General features: G+C 40.6%; 1 protein-coding gene across 1 annotated transcript in view; it reads right to left on the bottom strand.

Moving 5' to 3' along the window:
- Positions 1-8,632: 8,632 nt before the first annotated feature.
- Positions 8,633-20,968, bottom strand: part of IMPG2 (interphotoreceptor matrix proteoglycan 2) — a 54,189-nt gene continuing 41,853 nt past the window's right edge. The window contains exons 12-19 of the mRNA XM_033517816.1: positions 20,005-20,317; positions 17,957-19,539; positions 16,825-17,044; positions 15,386-15,596; positions 13,043-13,231; positions 12,657-12,855; positions 11,687-11,766; positions 8,633-10,792 (exon numbers count right to left, since the gene is read on the bottom strand). Coding sequence (XP_033373707.1) covers positions 10,780-10,792; positions 11,687-11,766; positions 12,657-12,855; positions 13,043-13,231; positions 15,386-15,596; positions 16,825-17,044; positions 17,957-19,539; positions 20,005-20,317 — 2,808 coding nt within the window. The 3' untranslated portion in view covers positions 8,633-10,779. The remainder of the gene's footprint in view (positions 10,793-11,686; positions 11,767-12,656; positions 12,856-13,042; positions 13,232-15,385; positions 15,597-16,824; positions 17,045-17,956; positions 19,540-20,004; positions 20,318-20,968) is intronic.

Consider the following 20,968-nt stretch of genomic DNA (forward strand, 5'->3'; position numbering starts at 1 on the left):
GCTAGAGCAGTGCACCAGCTGACACAGAGCCTTAAAGAAGCCATTTGTTTTGATGAGAGACAGGAAACTTCTCAGGACTATCTGAAAGCAAGGCTCAAATAAAGCAGTGTATCCTTCTGTCTTGCCATAAATGCATAGAAGAATCTAAAGGAGAAAGGCAGTGGATTGAGATCTTACATGGGCAAGTGTCAAGAAAATCCTAAACTGGGTTGTCTTTGTAGCAGGCCATGCAGATATGGCAGGCATCTGGGCCTGTGCACTTCCTGCTCCTTGAAATTCTTGAGTAACCCTTCATGTGTTGTGCTTTGTTTTTAGAAGAGCACCTCTTGAAACTTTGCACATTCATTCACCCAGGAGTTGCACTGTGGTTCAGCAGCTCTATAATTAATAGCATGCAAGAGCTGGAAGGGAGAAGTCATTACCAAGAATGAGGTGCACACTGTGTTTAAGCTAGGGCCTGGAGTTTGGTCACTTTAAAGTCATGCAGACTGTTCTCTGTTTTACAGGGCTACTTTTGGCTCCAAATATTTGGTGACTAAGTAGTCACTGATGCTTTATTTTAATATGTATGTATTTCTCAGAGTAAGGATAAAAGCCCAAAGATACCTGGAAAAGTTCAGCATATGCATGAAAATGTTCCTTAGGGAGCCCTGCCAGACAGTGTATCCAGACACTGGTGATCAGACCAGGGAGATGGTGTGACTGGAGTATGAAAAGACATAATATGATTTGTAAGATGTTGTTTCTGGCAGATCTCAATCCCTTTTAGTTATTTCTAGTTTTGTCTTACTTGGCATGTGTTAATCATCCTGATAAAACAGGCAAAGGAGAAAGAAAAGAAAGTCTCCAATTTGCATTGCCATGCCTTTTATCAGTAGTGTTTGAAGTGTACATGGGGTAATGAAATAAGAACACTTATTGGGGTTTTTAATTAAGAGGCTACAAAACAACAGGTGCAGATTTGCCAAGGAAACTTAAGAGATTTCTCTGATGCGATTTGTGCTCCTGGTCCTTACATGATGTGAAAGTATCTGCATTCAGCCTTAGCCAAAAACACACCACTTACTCTGGGATAAAAATAGAGCTTTAAAGAAGGCAAGCAAATTATCTTCTGACTATCCCAGTTTCAAGTTATTCAGAGAAGCTCCTGTATGCCACTAAGAAAGATTTGATACATTAAACTGCTAGTAGTTTCTGCTATATATAAAGTGATTTCCACATTTCCAAGTGATAAATTAGCAGGAAATTCAGAGGCCATTTATGTACCTGTTACTATTAATTTTGTAACTGATGGTAACTGCTTGCATGTTCCCTACAATACTAATGATAATATTTCTTTTAGAAAAAAAATCTTTCTAACTCATAGGGAGAAATTGGAGCATGAGAGAGCAAATTTATAAACAAACAAGGTAACTGCAATTTGGACAGTACTCTTGAATAAAAAAGCACAATGTTCAAAAGAACTAATGGAGACATAGAAGCTGATTACTTCAGGCTTCCTTGTTGGGTGATATAAGAGCTGCTAAATGTGAATTATTGTAAAGTAGCATGGCTATAACAGCAATGATTTAAGAAGCTAGCTAAAGCTTTTAGAAAAGGATAATATTGTTATATCTACTGCTTTGGGTGTGGTTGTGACAGAGTAAAGGAGTAGATGAGATTTTGAGTTGAAAGACATAAATCATCCTCATTCCTTAATAAAGGGAATAAAATATGGTAGATCATATTTTAATTTCTGGTATTGGGCAGTAGCATTATTTGGCATTCAGCTGTCCTCACTTCTCAGGTAAATAGACTGGTTATACTGGGGAAAGAGTCCTACCTCTGTTTGATCTGTCTACTGAGAAAGCCAACAAGACTTCCAGTTATGGTGGTGGATTTTGTGTGTGTGACATATAAACATCTGTTTATTTTCCATAAAGTAGTAAGTCACCAGATGGCAAAGGTTTTTATCCATGCTGCTCTAGCTGGATTTACCAATTGGTAAATTGGAGGTGAAAGGTACCATATGCTACTGTTAATCTCCAAAGTATTCATTATTCCTAAAATAATTTTCAACACCTTTCATTAATGTCCATACTAATTTATGTGGGTAACACTCAGATGAAGTGTGACTTAGAGTATATGGGGTTTTATGTGAGTGCTTCTGAGATTCAGTGCCAACTACAAAATCAGTTGTCCTCGGATAGTGAATTAGTGGCTTATGTGAAATGAGTTGGTCATATCACTGCACTCTCCAGTGGATATGGACTGTCACCAGCAGCCTCAGCAGAGTCTGCAGATGACTGTGACAACTTGGGAAGTGATATGTGTTCAGGTGGACAATAGCTAATTATTACTACCAGAAAATGATTCACTCTGAGCAATGGTGCTTACTGTCACTGCTGGCAAGGATCTATTAGACTGGGATAAAACTTTTCTGAGGTGCTGGGAGCAGAGCTTATTGAAGATACAGCTAAAGATTGGACCTTGGTGACTGTGTGGGTAGGTGGCAGTTTTGGAGGGAGGTGTGAAAGAAAGGATTAATGTTGAAGGAATTTACCTAGATCATTTTTCAAGACTGGGCCCTGATCAATTCTGGGACACCTAGGGGTTTGTTCAGTGGCTGGATGTTCTTCAGCCTGGTAAGTGTAAGTGTCCAGGATCATGTTCAGCCAGCTTTCTGCAGAAAGCACCCTGACTACAACATACTGCCTCTAGAAACACCTTGTGGCAGATTTCTAATAATAATCGTAATCATATCATAATGTGTTGATATCTGAATTAATGGGTTGCTTTTTAAAAGCGATAGGCATAAGATTTCCAGCATGATTTAAAGAAATAATTTCAAAGCAAGTAAAATGTCAAACCTGGCAGTTGGAATAGGACTGCATTTATTTAGTCTTCCTTTAAGAAGCAAAGGCTGTTCTAGTAGCTGATGTCTTCTGCAGAAGAGTCAGTCATGAAACTGCTTTCCATAATAAGCTTTGAGGTGAACTGTCAGACCCTGAAACCAGAGAACACTTTTGTCTTTGTGGTTCTGTCTGCTCAGGAGATGCTGGAAAATGTCTGTTTGGCAGCTGCAGTGTTTCAGTGTTTCCAGCCTTGGCAGTGAGCAGTGCCCAGCACCATTCCAGCCTGTGCCATTTGGAGAACCAGCACAGGGCTCTGTGTGCCAGAAGTGAGTACCCACTAAAGGCAGGGCACCCCTTCTTGGCCAAACTGAACTGTCATCACTGGGGAGTGAGCTTGGCCTCCCTACCCACAGAAAGGTGTGGATAGGGGTCTTGCTGAGAGGACACCTGCTGCCAGTACAGGTGAAAGGACCAGAGTGATGTGAGCCCATGGGGTGATCATTTACAGGCCAGCAATTGCCAGCTGCAGCCAACCTGCTTTTCCAGAGCACACTTGCTGGTCAAGGCAGCAGAACAGCACTGATCAAACCATCATTTGTGCGTTCTGTGAGGTCCCCTAGTCTGGCAGCAACCTGAGCAACCTTATAGTCCATGTAGAATAGCTTACCCAAGAGGGAAAGTTAGCCTTCACTGAACTTCAGTCAGTCCCTGCATGGGATCTTTGTCTCTAGACCATTGCCCTGAACCCAAGCTAAGGTGGCAGTTTTCCCTCTTAGTATGATATCAACTGTTTGTTGTCTGCATTACTTTATGGCCACTTTACTGAGCTGACACTTTCTTGGTAGGCTGTGGTTGCTTTGGTCTTTCTTGCTGATGCTCAGGTATTTGTCCATATGGTATTTTGAAGGCAGCTGCAAATGAGATTTAATCAGCTGGAATCAACCAAAAACCTTTTAACTAGAGTAGGCTGATATCAGTTCTTTGTCCTGCCCTTGGAAAGACCCTATAAACACAGGTGGTTGGGACTTCGTTCTTTTTCTACAGTTTCACACAGGTTTGTATCTGAAGTGTTGTTGCTGACTCAGACTGCAGCCAAGCTTTGCCTTTTGTCTGTTTTTCTTCCCATCTTTTACTCCTTCCTCCCAGCCTCAAAAGCACTCCAAATTGGGATCCAATTAACATGCATGTAGATCAGTTAGTATTGCTGTCGCTAGTCGGTTCGGCTGCTTCTTTAATTTGAACCAAGTTTTGATTAGGCCTTTCCAAGCTGAAGCTCTACTAACTGGAGGAAAGAAAGCTCAGAGTGGCAGGGTTTTGAGGCAAGCACACTGGAGATCAGCAGATGTCCTGAAATGATCAAATAATCCCAGATGTGTGAGACAGCTAATGGTCTTAGAAAATGCAGGCAAAGACAGAGTAAGCAATGGCATTTTGCTCTACCAGTTCTGGTTTTCAGCATTAATTTTATGTGGGATTTTGCATGCTCTTTCATCTGAAGCTGGATAAACACTTCTGATTTTCAAATTTGGTCCCTGAATGCATCCTCTGTTTGATGAGTGATCTTTGCTAAATTTGAGATTTCCCATTTCCCAGAGCAGAAAGGGGACAGGGCACAACCACTGTATATCAGGAAGCTTAATTAACTAGAGCTGGTTTAAGAAATGTTAATGAGTGGTTCACATGAGTGTTGGAGAATTCTCATCTTTGGTTTTCTATATTACATGGCTGAACAGCTCTCCTATTTTTTGTTGGGTTGTATTGTGAGGTTTTCCCCTCATTAACAAGTTTCTCATGATATAAAATCACCTGCTTTTTGCACACAAGTAATTAAAGAGTGGGAAGTTTTGTTACATACTGGTCATCACAGCTAATCGGGTTTTTCTATCATGACAAGGGGTGCTGCAGTGCACCACCTGAAGAGGAACAATGCATAGTTTACAAGTTTGTTCACAGGCAGCACAAGACAGTTCTTGAATAGGTGCTGAGCAGTGAAGCTGCAGAACCTCTGCTCTACTGGGTCCCTCACTAATATTTCAGAAGTAAAATTTTCCATATAACCTCCAAGGAGAGATGCACACAGCATACTTAATCCTTCCTTTCTGCTTATCTCTGCATGTGGCAGCAGCAGGCTGCAGAGGGCCTGACTGGACAAAATGCTCAGAGTTCTGCCCTCCCCTTTGTAAAGCAATATTAAGCATAATTACATAAAAGCAGCTTATTGACTTGAAGGTTTATCTAATCATAATGGTTATGGGATGTTCCTCCTCTTCCTTATATAGGAAAAAAAAACCTTTGAAGTATAACCTCTTTGTTTACTTTGTTTTTTTCTGACATGACTTTATTCCATCTTTCCAGGCTAAAAGATCCCTTTTTAGAGACTGGTTTGATCTGCCTGCAAACTGTGGATTGTTTCTCTGCTTTGAACACCCTACCAGCAGCTTCTATTTCCTTTCTTTTCTTGGCAGATAAGAGAAAAGCTCTCATAGTGCTTTGCTCTATGAAAAATATCTGTAGTGTTATCAATGTTCTTAGAGAAAACCCCAAAGCATCTACCATCAGCCTTACTCTCAAGTCACATGCCCACTTCTTCTGCTTTTGTTAGTTTGGTGTATCCAGTGTTGCATTAGGCATGTCCCATCAGGAGCTATCTGCAGAATGCTAAAGGTTTAAGTCCCTTGAAAGGTCAGTCTCTGTGTTTATGAGGCTCCCATTCACATTCCCTGCCAGCCTTGGGAGGACATTCCAGTGTGGGATCTTTTTGGAAACTTGATGGGGTTTTTTAACAGATATTCACATGGTGACTTCGTAAATGTTGCTGTGGTGGGAAGAAGAGCAAAATGAGAATTCTGTGTGGAAGAGCTCTGTAGACCACACTGCCTTCCCACCATGGCTGTGGGTTTGCATTCACATCTAAGGTGGGCAGGTAAAAACCAAACACTAAGTGTGGGAAGCTTTTGTTGATTTTTGTTGTCATTGTTTCTGGTCTTTTTGATTTAATTTTTTAATCAAAACTTTAATAAATAACAAAGGACAAAAAAGATTTTAAAAAAGCTGTGCAGCAGTCTCTGGTTTACTGGAGGACTGTATAAAGCATTCCTTTGGATCAAAACATTCTGATCTTTCCACATGAAGCTAGGGATGGGAGGAAAAGCTGCTGCCTTACTGAGCAGATGATGGGATCTACAAACAGTTAACTGTAGTCTGTTACCTGTAGGTCACAGTAGGAGACAAGTCCTGTGCTGCTGCTGAAGTGTTTTACATCCCCATCCCTTTTCTGAGACAAGAGATCAGATAATCACTGTGCACTTTTCTTTAGGTGGGGCTGAGTGAATTTCCTTGTAGCTGTCTCCCATGAGTCAATGGAAATCTTTTACACTTCAGATTGCTTGTAAGCTCTCCTCTGAAAATCTACCTCTGCACTTGCTCTCTTTTATCCAGATATGTGCCCATGTTACTACATAAAGTTCTGATGTGTAGCCATATCCTTTATTGTTCCCATTTTTGTTTCTGTTCAAGCTATGTCAGCCTTTCCAGAAAAGCATGGTTTCCCCATCTGGCAATCAGCTGTGGAGATGCAACTGCAAGCCTAATTAACACCAAAGTTAACTTGTGCTTAATAGATTTTTGAAGAGCATTTAAACCTCCAGTGATTCAAGACAGTTCATATTTTGTTGGTTTGGTTGTATAAATGAGAGCTGGGGGCAATGTCCCCGCCTAAAATGTCAGGCTTCAAGTGTAGTTTACTCCAAATTATATATTTAGTACAGAAACAATGTTCTTAGGTATGCTGATAGTAGAATTGATTTTTAAAAAATATAATCTGGCATCTGTCTCACAAAATTCTAGTACTGAGGGTATTTCTCATCCTGAAACAACTAAAAGTTGAAATCTACTTTTGTGTTTAACTGGAAACTAAAAGTGCAGGGTCAGAACAGCTGTAGCACCTTAGGCAAAATGACATTTTAATCCTGCAGCCTAGCAGAGCTATCAGAGCTGTCTGCACTGCTCACTGCGGTGGGTGACCCAGCAAAGAGGTTGAGTAGCAGCACAAACAGAAGTCCAAGAGGACAGGAACTCAACAAAAATTCCTGTGGGTCATTAATAATCTGGAATAGGAGAGCAAATTAGTGGTAAATACGGCAAAACCAAAACTTTTCCACTTGGTCTGACAAATAAAAAAAATCCTGGCCCAGGAATAGCTTTGGAATTTTTTTTCAGCTGCAAAACCAAAATAAGTGGATCATGTTAGATAGAAGATGATGCATCTGTTCCCAAACTGGATCAAGTAGTGGAAGGATAAGACAGAAATGCTGCTGGTGTTGTAGTACTCTTCAAATAAACCAAGTAACACAAAAGCCCTGTGAGTTTTCTACTAATATTTAAAACAGTAACAATGCCCTGACCCACTTCCTATGCTGTATAGAGTCAATCTGTGTCTGTCCTATGATGCTTACAGACAGACAGATAAATTGGTATTGGTGAATATTTTTTGCTTTGTGTTTTATAGTGAGATGACTGTTCCTATGTAGGAGCTGTAGCACCTTTACATGTCTCTCTTCACAGAAACCTTGTGGCAAGAGGCCCCAAAGTGTAGCCCTTTGGAATAAAGAAAAATTCCTGCAGGCCTGATGAGAAATGTGAATGAATATCTTGATTATTAAGGTTTTTTTTCCATTCTAACATTTAAGCTGTAAGTTCTTAAAATATAAAAAATTTATTCATGCACTTCCTTGGTTTGGTGGAGATAGTAGAAATTTGTAGTTTCAGCTTCTGAGAAATGAAAAAGCCTTTTTTCTGGACCTGAACTGTTACCCAGCAGTACAGGAAGCTCACAGCCCGGGGCTTTATGGAATGGAGACTCACTTACTTGGTATCTTTTAGCTTCTTGCTGGGCAAGGCTCTGTGCTTTACAAAAAAGCAAATACAAGACAAGAACACAATTATTCCTGGAATGCTGATAGTCTTGCAGCTCTGAACACTTGTTTTCTGTTTGAATTTCCATCCCTGGTAGGATTTTACCACTTTGGATTGGTGCCTTGAGGTTTAAAAGTGAGGCCTTGAGAGATCCACAGGGCTGCTGTGTGTTTGAGATCCTCTGTTAAAGAGGCAGCTGCTAGCATCCTGAGGGACCTCGTGTTTCTTCTGTGTTTCCAGCCTTGAGGGGAGCCACAGATTCTGATAGACCTGTCAGCATCCAGTAAACAATGCCTGCCTTTTTCCATGCTCTTCAATTAAGCCAAGTCATTCAAACATGCACTTTTTACTTTTATAAATTGAAAAAGCACATGCTAACTGATTATAGACTGATAGGTTTGTACACAAAGCTGATTGGGGGGTGGTTGGCTTTTTTGTTGTTTTGAGGGTTTGGGGTTTGTCTGTTTTGATAGGATATTTAGAGTTCTTTATCTTTGCCTTGGACTGGGAAAGCATCAAAGAAAGTCAATGATTAATGAATCATTGTTCATAATCATTGAATCATAAGTTCTTGGCTTTTTGATAAGGGATAAAACATCTTCAGAAGAGTTTATCTGAAAGCAAAGCACTCAGGTATGTGCTTTCCAGCATGAATTTTCAGACTATAACCTTGCAAGTGTTAATGAACTATATTTGCTACTTTTATTAGTGAAGGAATTTAACAGCTTAGCTAACTCTGTTAAAACAACTTTCTGATCCTACACACACAAATGTTCGTGGCTAAGATGCCTTCTCCATGTCAAACTCATAGTCTCTACATGAATGTTATAGAAAAAAAATATTTTGGAAATAATTTTTTATTGTAGTGAAAAGATACCATCATGTTTATATATATACACACACACAAAACATATCACTGTATATTCACTGAAACACCTCACACTCAGTGTAACCAGGCCTCGTCTCAGCTTGTGCACAGCAGAATACCTTGAAAACCTCTGTGATCCCAGCTGCCATCCACTGCGGAACCCAGCAGGAGCAGCCCCAAATCTCCCAGGGCTGGCAGCTGAGCTGCACAGAAACAAGTCCCAAGCTGCTGCCCACCCTGAGCCCAGCAATTCTCTGCTCTGACAGCAGACCCCAGTGTTGGGGGATGGCTCAGCCGTGCTGCTGTGGGGCCACGAGGAGTGGGCTGTGCCCCACAAACTCTGGACCAGCTGCTCTGACAGCCCCTGGGCCAGCCACTAGGATGGGGCCTCTGTCTCATAACATCTGGTCACAATGTTCAGCAGCACCATGTTATTTATTTCCTGCTGTCTGGCATTATTTGGCTTTCAGTGGTTTCTATAAGCATTTCTTTGACAGAAATGTGGCTCTGGTACCCATCCCCTGCCACTCAAGGCAAGAAAGTTCTACACAAGTGATCCAGTGAGGGGCTCCAGGACACGTAGAAAAATTGCATTGAAATATTGTCTTGTTTAGCTAGGCTGCCTAAAGACAATCAAGTAATTATCACTACCACTTAACTCTAGAAAGTATCAGGTGGCTGTTGGCACATGTGGGCCAAAAACTACAGCTTTTGGAGAAATAAATCACTTGGCCTTTTTTTGCTAGCACAAATGTGATTTTAACTGGGGCCCTAACCCTGACAGCTGTTTAATGACTTAAACAAGAGACCTTGGGTGACTGAACAGAGCCCCAACACAGCTTAACATATAGTCAGAACTCTCTTCATAACTTGAAGATAAAATTCCACTTCTTTACTTGGAAGTCCCCATCTCAATTCAACTATTTCAAAATGTTTTAGGCTGACTTTTTTGTGTTTAAGGAATTCTGTGCTGATTTCCAATAAACTGAGAATAATTTCAGTTTTTCACTGCCCTGCAGGAAAGTGCTGACATCTACCAAATCTGCATGGACTTCAGTGCCTGATTTTGAAAGGGAGCTCATTGCCTCATTCAGTAATTTCAAATATTAGTTGAATTCAACACTGAGTACACACTAAATATAATATAGATATAAAAGAATGGGCACAAATGCCAGCGTAGTATTTCATTATTAAAACTAGTCATCTTTCTATTTCAACAACTAAATCCATTATAAAAACAAGCTGAACACACAACAAATAAATAACACAATTAAATTATAAATTATGAAACAAAATGTCTACATACAAAAAAAAAAGTAAAAATCAATGTTAGCCACTTAAGCTTCACAAAAAAATTGTATGATAAAAGCCCTTCTGTGCCCCAGCTTGTGTGTCTGCCAGAATAAGCTGGAGAACCAACCATGCTGGCTTTAAAGACACTGCAGTGTGCTGCAGAAGCACTGTCCTGCCTGGCCAAGGCTCCCTGTGGGGTCACTGGTGGTGATGCTGATTTCCAGGGACAGCCCTCAGGGGCTGCAGGCTCGGTGCTATCCTCTGCTTTGCTAATGCCAGGTGGCAAAAAGTACAACAGGCATCTGTACAGAACAAAAGCTTTTCCAGTGAGCTTTTGTTTGTGTCTGCTTTAAAATTTTGTGGGTGCTTTAAAATAATGCCGACATAACTCCAGCACAATAGTTCTCCCCTAAAATTGATTCTTTTGCAAATCAAGTATTTCCTTCTGCTAGTGTTTTATACCCATAAATTGCCACTGGAACCACCAGTGAGGGGATAAAATGCCAGGCAGGGATTTTCAATGTGCATTTTATTTTGGTTGTACATGTATCTTTGTCTTACCCAAGAAGATTTTTTTTGCCCTTGTATACAAAATCCTTCAATGTCCATTATGAAGTTAAAGAAAAATGAACTTTCATAACCTCTGCCGCTTCTGATCACCTCTTTAAAAGTGTCATTTTACACGGAAGAGCCAGAAGAAATTGAGATTAACAGACATCTGTACATTTTAGCCATTCACTTAGAAAACATCTGTATCCATCCATGCAATGTTAAGACTATAAGTAACTTTGCAGTTACATCTGAGCCCATTGCTGGGGCAGCAAGGTAGCGTTTATCTCCCACGTGTATTCTATCAATTTCTTTTTTTTCTTAAAGCAGCTTCCTGAAATGAAAAACAGAAAAGCAGTGATTAAGTTAATCTCTTTTAAATATTGGATTCAAGGCTTATACAAGGCAGCCCTTACAACTTTACATCTGTGGGAAATCTAGATGTTGATCCTTTTCAAGATGAAAATATAAGCAACTGCCACGGAAAAATAGGAACTGCTGTTCCTTTGAATTAAAAAAAAATATTGCTGAAGATCTAGGAACATGAGTTTTTTGCTACTATATGTATTTTTAACAGGATACCAAGGAACTGTACTATAGTATCTTTCAAAGTAACCCAGCAAGTTGTGGTTTGCTGCTTCCCACAGCAGGAACACAGTTGATGTGAGTGTGAATGCTCACGATTCAGTCCTTGAGGACCTTCTTTGGGCTTAGCTTTCATCAAAGCACACAGCTCAGACTGAGTCATTGTTTGGCATTGTAGCTTGTGTTACAGTTGGTGCCCACTTGCTACTGGTCACAAGACTGTACCAGTGATCTGTCTGGTGTTGGTCAGCTGCCAAATCTTGAGAACTCAAGATAAACTAGCATTTTTGGTTTGGGTTTTTAAAATTTCTGTTTTTAAACAAAGCACAGGGCAATGGGAATTACACCAGAGGAATTAATAAGATTCTATCTGTACTTTCACAGACCTAAATTGATGCCAGAGCTCTGACACCCATTAATTTTGGGATTCCTCTTCACTGAGTTGTTGTTTTTTTTACCCCTAGGACTTCCAGGATTATTAAATACTGTTAAAGGGTTGAACCTCTTCAAAAATAATGCTGAAATCTTAGCCTCTAGTGTCCTGGCATTTCTAAAACCTTAAAAAACAATACAGTAATGTGGCAAAGACCACATGAAAAAAATCTCAAAGGAGTTAGTTATTCAGACAAGACATTTCACTCACATTTGATGCTGCCTAACAAACTCTGCAAACTGCCGGTCTTTAGCGTAGAGCTCTATAATTCGAATTCTGTCCTGAATTTCCTGGAATACAATAAACAGAATTGTAAGTACATAACAGAAATCAGAATGCTACTGAAATAACTGACTTCTGGGTTTGGGGAAATAAAGCTCCTATATGCTGCTGTTTCAAAGAGTGGAGCTTGAAACTGGGTACTTCAATGCTAAAACTGTTCTTTATTTAATTATAATTATTTTAAATTTTTTAATTATTTTTTTTTTTAAGTGAAGCACTTAATTTGAATTCAGTAATACTTCACTTTTAAATCAAAACCAGGGTTTGGACAGAGTGTAGCATTTCAACAGGCTTTAACAAAACCATTTATCTCTCAGAGATGGTTTTCCTACCAGCCAGCATACCAGCTACATACTGGATTCACACCTTTCACAGCTGCTTAAAGATCTGTAGTTATTTCTGGGATGTAAATCCTTTCTCTTTAGCCTTCTAGAGTAAACCTTGGATACTGTGTATACAGGAAGAAATAAGATGTGATCTAACTTGCAGGTTATAGAAAGACTTTAAAAACAATCAGAAATCACCCAAAGTAAAAGCACCCTGAGAAAAGGCCTGGATATACCAGTTTTCCACTGTGCAACTACTCTTAGAAAGGATCGTGGGCTTTAAAAGGTAAATGTTGTGTCAAATAATACATCAAACCTCCCCAAGTCCCATGAAGTTACTTAAGGGATCAGCTCCTTTATCATGGTCAGAACAGAACCATAACTTTCTCTAAAAGCAAGCAGGTAAAGCAAGCTTTTCTGTCTTCTTTGAAATAGCTGCAGCCACTGCAACCTGTTTATCTAGAGCATAGACACTGGGGAAAGATCGGGCCCACCTCTGAGGCAAGAAGTGTGGAATAAGCTTACAGTTTCCGTGATCTTTCCCATGCCACTATGAAAACAAGGTCATTTACCTCCTTAGTAAGCTCACTGTTTTCATAAATGTGCCTGATCTCTTCACTGCTGTAGTCTGTGGATGTCTCTGCACTGGTGGAACTGTAGGACGTTAGCTGTGGATATCTCCGGTAATAATGGCTGTAGCCAGTCGTATCACTTTCATACATGGGGTTGTATTTAACTGCATTCTCAATGGACGAGAGGCTGTCACCCTGCCTGGGGGAGCAATAAACACACTGTCAGCTTCTCTGCAGCCTGGAGGGGCAGCAGACAGACTAAGGAAGCCTGGCATTTGGAGGTGCCTGCACATCCTGTTGCTTGTAAGCGGTGTGATATAAGACTTTTTACAGAATTATCCTTATTGTAGCCGATGTGCTTTAAAATATTAGATGGTGTCACCTACCCCTGGGAGTCCCCAGTATCACTCTTTGTGTACTGGTCTCGAAGGGTCCTGGCCAAGAAGAAGATGACAGCAGATGCCACCAGAAGGAATCCTGCCACAGAAGCAATTGCAATACCCACAACCAGTGGCTCGGACACGTATTCCTCACAGTGCTCTCCTCTGTACCACCAGTTCTCTCCCACACGGCACCTGCCACAAAGAAACACAGGGAAATTACACACCAGCAAAAGCTTTGGTTAATGTATTTAAGTTCCTGTTACGATGTACTTTCAGTTAAGTCACCCCAATAAATAGCTTTGCATTGTCCAATCACCAATTTTCTTTATTATTGTTATTATTATGGACGTACTTTTTGGTAGATAATCATGTAACAGTTTGAGTTGAAAGAGACCATTAAAGGTCATCTAGTCCCCTGCAATGAGCAGGGACATCTTCAACCAGATCAGGTTACTCAGAGCCCCATCCAATCCAGGGGTGGGGCATCTACCATCTCTCTGGACAACCAGTTCCAGTGTTTTACCACTGCAACTGTAAAAAATTTCTTCCTTGTATCTAGTCTGAATCTACCTCCTTTTAGTTTAAAACCATTATGCCTTGTCCTTTCACAACAGACCCTGCCAAAGTGTCTGTCCTCACCTTTCTTATAAACCTCCTTTAAGTATTGAAAGGCCACAGGAAATGTCTCATGGGAGCCTGCTTTTCTCCAGAATCCTCAGATCCCCGGAACCCAAATCACAGAATTGAATGAAGGTAGGTAAAACAGCAAAAGGGTGAGGCATTTGTGGTGGAAAATAACTGTGCTTTATGAAATTTACAGTACCCTGTGAGGTGTTAAAACTGGAAGATGTTTAGACTGAGGAAAAACTCCTGCCTTGATTGAACCTTGCGTGTGACATATCAACACTGCAAAGGTAGACAGCAGTTGTCTTTATCATCTTGTAATGCAGTCTAATGAAGGTGTGTTAGCTGAGTAGAATGTTCCTAGTGTTGTGACCTTCACACTGTCTAAATGGATAGATAAAATAAATGACTCGAGGGAAGCACAGGTCCAAGACTGTATCTCTGGAATGGTTGCCCAAAACTGTATTCAGCATTTCTGCCTAAATGTTATTTTGAACATAGGAACTATAATGTTGTTATTATTGACTTTAAATGTATCAGTAAAAGTAATATATTTGCATTATATATCTGTTTGGGAGTTTTTTCTGTAAAATCTCAAAGTATCATGATCTGTTATGACCATGCACAGCAATAAACCCTATTAATAAGAAACATCATTAACTTAACTGTTCTCACATAATGATCTGAAACTGTTTCTGCAAGTAGTAAGCAATACCTCAAATTTTTTTCAGTTTTTTTTTTAATAAATACTGGCTGGAACATGCTTGGTTTCAGATATTTATCTGCTTCTGATTCACACTATCACACAAATGTATATAATGCATATAATGCATCTGTGATAGTATCCAATTTTAAAGTTTTAAAACCATTTTTATTTCTTCTGTTAACTATTAGCAGTCTAAGATTGACTTTAGAGAAGCTCTAGGTAAACTTCAAAGAGGAAATCACATGAAGTAACATAACTAACTACTAGTAGTAATACTCTTCTTTGTGGTAGTTTTCTTAAATTTTGTTGATAGGTAAATTTTATTTTTAATAATAGACTGTTACATTGTTTGAAAAGTAAAAAGTAAAGTTCCATGTCAGGGGCATCACCAGTGTGTCTGTATCTTGCACAAAGTCTTTTTGTTTACTTGCAAAATACAGCAATCCTGTTTAGATGCATCTGTATTTTTTTTTTTTTTAAGCAAATATCTGGGGCCTGTTCCTGCATCCTTTTATGAGCCCACATGATTTTTCCCAAATGTACAATATTTAGTTTTATGCTTTTTTCCAGACCAAAAGCACTATATTTGATGAATTTATGCACTATCAATGGGATGTGCAGGTATAAATTTCTGTTATGGAATTAACTCTCATAGGTGACATGACAATCAATCACTTTGCTACTTGAAAAAACCTCTGGAGGTAAATTCTGTCCCCAAAGTTCAATAAAAGTGATTTGAACCGCTGAGTGTGCTCCATTACAACTGTTATTCCTAGTTAGTTTTATTTTCTGATGTTTCTGTTCTATTAATTTTGTCACTCTCTCATTTATGATATATACATAAGAAAACTAATGTTAGTACTGGGACTTGCACTGAGCAGCATAACATGAGTGATAATCACCATCTACTCACTTGTTACACAATATTGCACAGAATTTTGGAAAAATCTTATAGAATGCTTCAAGATAGGCATTTTGATCCAGGAAGCACAACTTCCAGCAGGAGGGTGACCTACCTACAGATGGCCCCTTGCCCAGGGCTTATGTCACACTTGCCATCGTTCAGGCAGAAGTTTGGTTGCAGATCACAAATGCTGTTGCACGGCAGCCCATCGATGCTGAGGTAGCCAGGGTTGCAGACACACTCAGCTTCCCCACTCCAGCGATTTACTAAGCATTCAGAGAACTCATTGCAGGCCTGGAACTTGCAGGGATCTGCTTGCTCACCTGACAATACACAGAGCAAAACCTATTAATGAAAGGGAAGAATTTTACAGGGACGAGGTGCTGGCTGCCATTTTCTCTAATGGTCTCTTGTTAATCCACAAAAACCCAGGGTGCATCTTTCCTGAGTGATAAAAGGTTCTGCTAAGGTAAACAAGCACTAGCAAATATCCCTCTGTGCATACATGCCAGTGGCATGGCTAAGACTACCCAACAAACAGTCAAAAAAGCAAGAATGAAGTGATCTTTTTCATGCTGGAACAGAGAGTACCTCATTTTCTCTGTCTGCTGGAACTCTCTTTTACAAATGAGCAAACCACAGGTGATCTCCAGTATTTCTTGCTATGGAAAACCTAGGCAGCATATGGGGAAGGGCAGTGGGATGTCAGGCACTCACCATCTGCCCATGTGAGGGGATTTGCCTTTTTGTCTGCAAGGAGCACAAGCTTATTGCATTCAAGATATCTCACTGGTATCAGGCTTAAGAGGCTGGCATACAGCTAAACAATCAATACCAGAACATTTGCCATGCTGATTAGACCATCTTTATAAGAGACCTATCTGGAAAGATCAGCTACCATATGCCAACATGTCAGCACTCTTATTTTTCTCTGACTTTAAAACAGGAGATATTTCTAGGTTGCTTATATGGTGAACTACTGGCTAACTTTGACAGGGTAAAAAACCAAAACAACCTTCTCCCTGTATCAGAAGAGTGAAGCAAGAGGCCCTGTCACTTTTTAGTGCAACCAAGACCTTACCCCAAGCATGAGGTAGCAACTGTTACCTGTGCAGATGCCCACCTGGCAGGCAAACTGGCTACCACCTGTGGGAATAACCATGTGGAGTAAGTTCAAGCCACACATGAATGTAAATGTAAGAGAGATGAGCACCACCGAGCCATCTCTCTCATCTCCCTGAGCCATCTGTTCCCCCACTCCCCAGGTCAAATACAGGGGCATTATACAGAGTATCCCATGAGTTCATTTTTATGCAGAAAACTGTATGGACCCCATACAGCTTTCTCTGTCTGGGTACTACTTTGACTTTCATGTCTTTAGTCCAGAACAGATTTTAATTTGTTTGTTTTTACTCAATGAAAGACTGTCTTTCTAAAGCCCGGCTTGTGAAAAGCAGTGGGCAGCCTCTGAGCTGCTGGGATCCTTAGCACTTAAACCAAAATTTTTTTCTGGATCTCTTGCTTTAAGCTGCATTTCCCTGCTGTCCTTACCTGATTCTACATCCAGAGAGTATTTATCGATGGCCAGGTTCATGGTGTGATATGCAGTGTTGCAGAAATCTTCCAGGATCATGTACACAGCGTTGGTGACATTCCGGGGCACAGGTTTGGCAAATTTCATTCGACTGTTCACCACAATGCTGCCATTTCTGAAGTTCAGGATTTCCAGGTTCTGGAATCCTGTCAGATTTGACTGAAGGTAGGGCACCAGCTGCAACACAGGGAATATGACAGAAAAGCTGAATCTTTGAATCTCTCTCTACTCAAGCCAGTTGCACTGTTACTGCAGCAGACAATTAGAGTCTGAATAAAATCTGAATATTTTATCCAAATTGTACATCAAGGGCATTCACCTTTACCCAGCTCAGGTCTGTGATGCCAGGAGCCTGAGTATTTCAGGGAGCTCTTAAGAGTATACCAATTTGCAAGGAGTTTCTAAAAATATAACAATTCAGAAACACTGTTCTCAGGACTCACATTGTGTTCTCCCTTGATCTAAGTACATGGAATATTTGCCATTTCACAGGGTTTTTCCTTCATGCATGTCTCCCCTCCCTCTCTCTGCTTTGCTCCCGTCATCTCTCACAAGAGAGTGCTTGTTTCAGTCCCAAGAGGGGAATTTCCCAGTTAAAATTTGGCAGTTGCTGCTGTGTAACTCCCATAAGGCTTTCCAAGCCATCAGGTTAGGAACAGCTTAATTCCCTGAGCTACCTCTTACTTAGGACAGGTTGAATGTGTTGCAGAAAAGTTACCTGCTCACAGCCCCAGATTTTCTTGCATTTCTCTCTATACACTAAATACAGAGCAGTCTGGAAGCAAGTAGGGTGAGTGTGGTAGTGACTTCAGCTACACTGCTATATTTATTGACACCAGCAGAGCAGCTGGTCCATGATGCTAAGGAGTTCTCCTTCAGAGAGACTATTACCTGACTAAAAGGTGAACAGCATCCCACCACCCATTTTCAGACAGAGTCTTCCCCACAGAGGGACACAAACCTTATGTGTAAACACCATGTAAACACCAGTTTTAAGTTGCTCTCTGTGGAAGAGAGATAACCAAATATAATTTACAAATAGTTTTTGTCTATCTGCTAATGGATATTTAGCACAGAAGTAATGCTTACCAGCTCCAAGAATCGCTGTTCCAAGGCTTTATATTCAGGGGAGTTTTTATTAAACAGGTCCTCTGAAAACATCATGTTGGTAACCCGAAGACTGAAGAACACAACTAGAGCTCGGGATGGGACAGTACTACTGTAGTGGGTTTCATGTGTGGCCCAAGCCACACTGGCCATCTCTGTGGACTGGACATGAGTTGTCAGCTCCATGTGACTTTCAGTCATTCTCCTTCCCTCCTCAGTCCGCTCAGGAGAAAAGTGAACAGTGCTAACACTGCCCAGGTCTACTGAAACATCCAGGACTCTCGTTGTTTCATCTCCCAGCTTTGTTGAGGTAGCCACAGACAATGACGGTGTGGATCCCACAGGAGGGAGGTGGGACTGAAGCTCAACAGTGCTGGTTGTTACACTCACTGTTTGATAATCCATAACAGTGCTGAAGCTCATGGAAATATGTGTGTCATGGTCTGTACCATGCTGTCCAGGAAAGCCCTCTAGGACAGTGGTGTGATCTGTTACAGAAGGAAATGCAGCTGAACCTTGAGTAACTGCTGGCATTGCTGGTTGCACTGTCTGATCTAAGGAGCTTTCTAGTGCCCTGTCAGTAGGCCAAACATCAGCTGGTACCTTCACTGCTGATCCAGAAGGATCTGCAGTCAGAATAGTTTCTAAAGAGATTGTGTCCAAGTGTCCTACTGTAGCAGTTTCCATTACATCCGGCTGCCTCACTGTGAATAGTTCTTCTACCACTGCCCTGTCTTTGCTTTGGTGCTCAACTACTTCAGGGATTATGTTCTGGCCTACACTAGACTCCTCAGATTGCTCCATACTGACAGACCCTGTGGATGTATGGAGACTATCTTCCACAGACAGATCTGTATATGGTGGTGAGACAGGGGCCTCTCCAGCTGGCATGACAAAAGAAGAATCATACATGCCCAGTGTTTCTGTCTGTGTAGATGGTTCCACAGACGATGGCTCTTCTGTCTGTAACAGAGGTACTTGCGGAGTTGTCGTCTCTGGAAAGACAAATATTTCAGACTCATCAAGGAAATCTTTCATATTGACTATCCCTTCATTCTCATCTTTGGAAAGATCATAATCTAATTTATTCCCAGAGTTAAGAATATAGTCTAAAATCATGCCTTCAGGGATATCCTCAGGTTTGATTAACAAAGACTCATTGTCATCTTCAAGCCAGCTATCAGGGCCAGGGTAGAAAACTGGTTCCAGGGCTGCTTCTTCCCAAGGCCAGATACTTGATTCCATTTCTTTTCCTGAACCATCAAAAGCTGAACCAGACCCATCATCATATATAACTCTATCTCCAAGAAATATATCAGTTTCGTCTTCCATAGGGGGCACTTCTAAGGGAAAAGGAATTTCTTCCACAGAGTCTGCACTGTCACTGCCCTCAGGACTACCTTGGATTACTTCTTCCTTCTCTTTAATATCAGTCTCTATGACTGATGAAGAGGCCACTGTTGGTGCAGAAAGCAGAGGAACTTCATAGTCATCAGTAGATGGAGATTCTTCAGGCACAAGGTGAGAAGGACTTAAAGGCAAAAGTTCTTCAGATAGCCCAGTATCTTCAAACATTAAAAATAAAAACAAATTGACAATTAGCTGTTGTTTACAAAAAAAAGTGTCAAATTTAATTGATTTTATTACCTGTGGTTCTATGTTCCACATTTTCCATAATAGATCCTGGCCTTTGTATGCCAAAGTCATAAGGACCACTGTTAACCTCTCCCACTTTCCATTAAGATATTTTATGGGCCAAGTCAAGACATACAAAATTACTTCTGTGCTATTTAACAAGTGCCATGTACATGTAATTTCCAGAAAATGAAACAGGCATTATTAGCTATTACAAGCATTTTACTTAGGTATATAGCTCTTGGATACATGCACACACGAAAGGTAAAAACTGGTGGAGAAAAATACTCAACTTTTAGAGCTTTCTGAAAGCTCATTTTGGTGAACTATAATCTGGCAAGTACCAGGAAACACTGGTATCCAGATTTAAGTTTCAGTCAATGGAATTAACTTACCATCTAAAGAACTGGGGGCTGAAAGCCATTCCAGAGAGTCCATAGAATCATGCTCTAACACTGGTACAGTGACTAAATGAGAAGTCTCTAAATAATGCCCATCAGGCAAAGAAGTGACATCAACCTCTGAGGAAAGTGGAGCTTCAGGTGCCAAACCAGCCTCATAGTCCATGTTCTCTGGTCTTGGCTGGATTTCATTGTCACTGGACTGCTCACTGTCTGAGGTGGAATCCGGTTTGGTGTAATCAAAGGGCAAGGCATTGCTGACCGTTGACTCATCTGCAGAAGGACGTTCAGCTAAAAAGGTGCTGTCCTGGAACACAAAGCCACTATTAATATTTCCACTATTACAGGGGAAACACTGATTGTCTGCATTGGGCTGAACACACAGAAGGGGTTAACAGCAGGCAGTGGCCAAGTCTCTAACTACTGCCTCTGAGGGAGCAATGGGTGAGTGGCAAATATAGACCCTTGCTAATCTAGTGCAATATACATGTGAAATGCACATCCTTCTGACAAATGTTGTGTCCATCAAAAAGGGAAAGGAGCCATTCAGCTTGTTTGGAGTGCAGCACTCCTTAGGGTATTAAGAGATTTGCCATCTATACCCAACCCCATTCTCCTTTCCTATGCTGAAAAAAAGGAATCTGTCCATCTCCAGCTAAAACAAAGATAAATGTTGTCTGCCTTCTTAAAGCGTGATGAGGTCTAACAGCTGTTATTCATCAGCCACACAATTAATACAGTAATTCTACTATTTCAGTTACTATGATACAGGAAACAGTGTAGAAAGTGAACTTTGATGGATGCATGCCCAGTCATCATTTATTGATATCTTTTAGTTTGTGGGTATGAGAACACAGGAAAATAACAAAGGCCAGAACATAATGAAGAACATTTAGAACCTGGAATAATTTAGTCTTAAAGCCAAGATGCCTATGCAGGAAAAAAAAAAAAATCTAAC

This window comes from Parus major, chromosome 1, assembly GCF_001522545.3.
Source record: "Parus major isolate Abel chromosome 1, Parus_major1.1, whole genome shotgun sequence".
In the NCBI taxonomy this organism is placed as follows: domain Eukaryota; kingdom Metazoa; phylum Chordata; class Aves; order Passeriformes; family Paridae; genus Parus; species Parus major.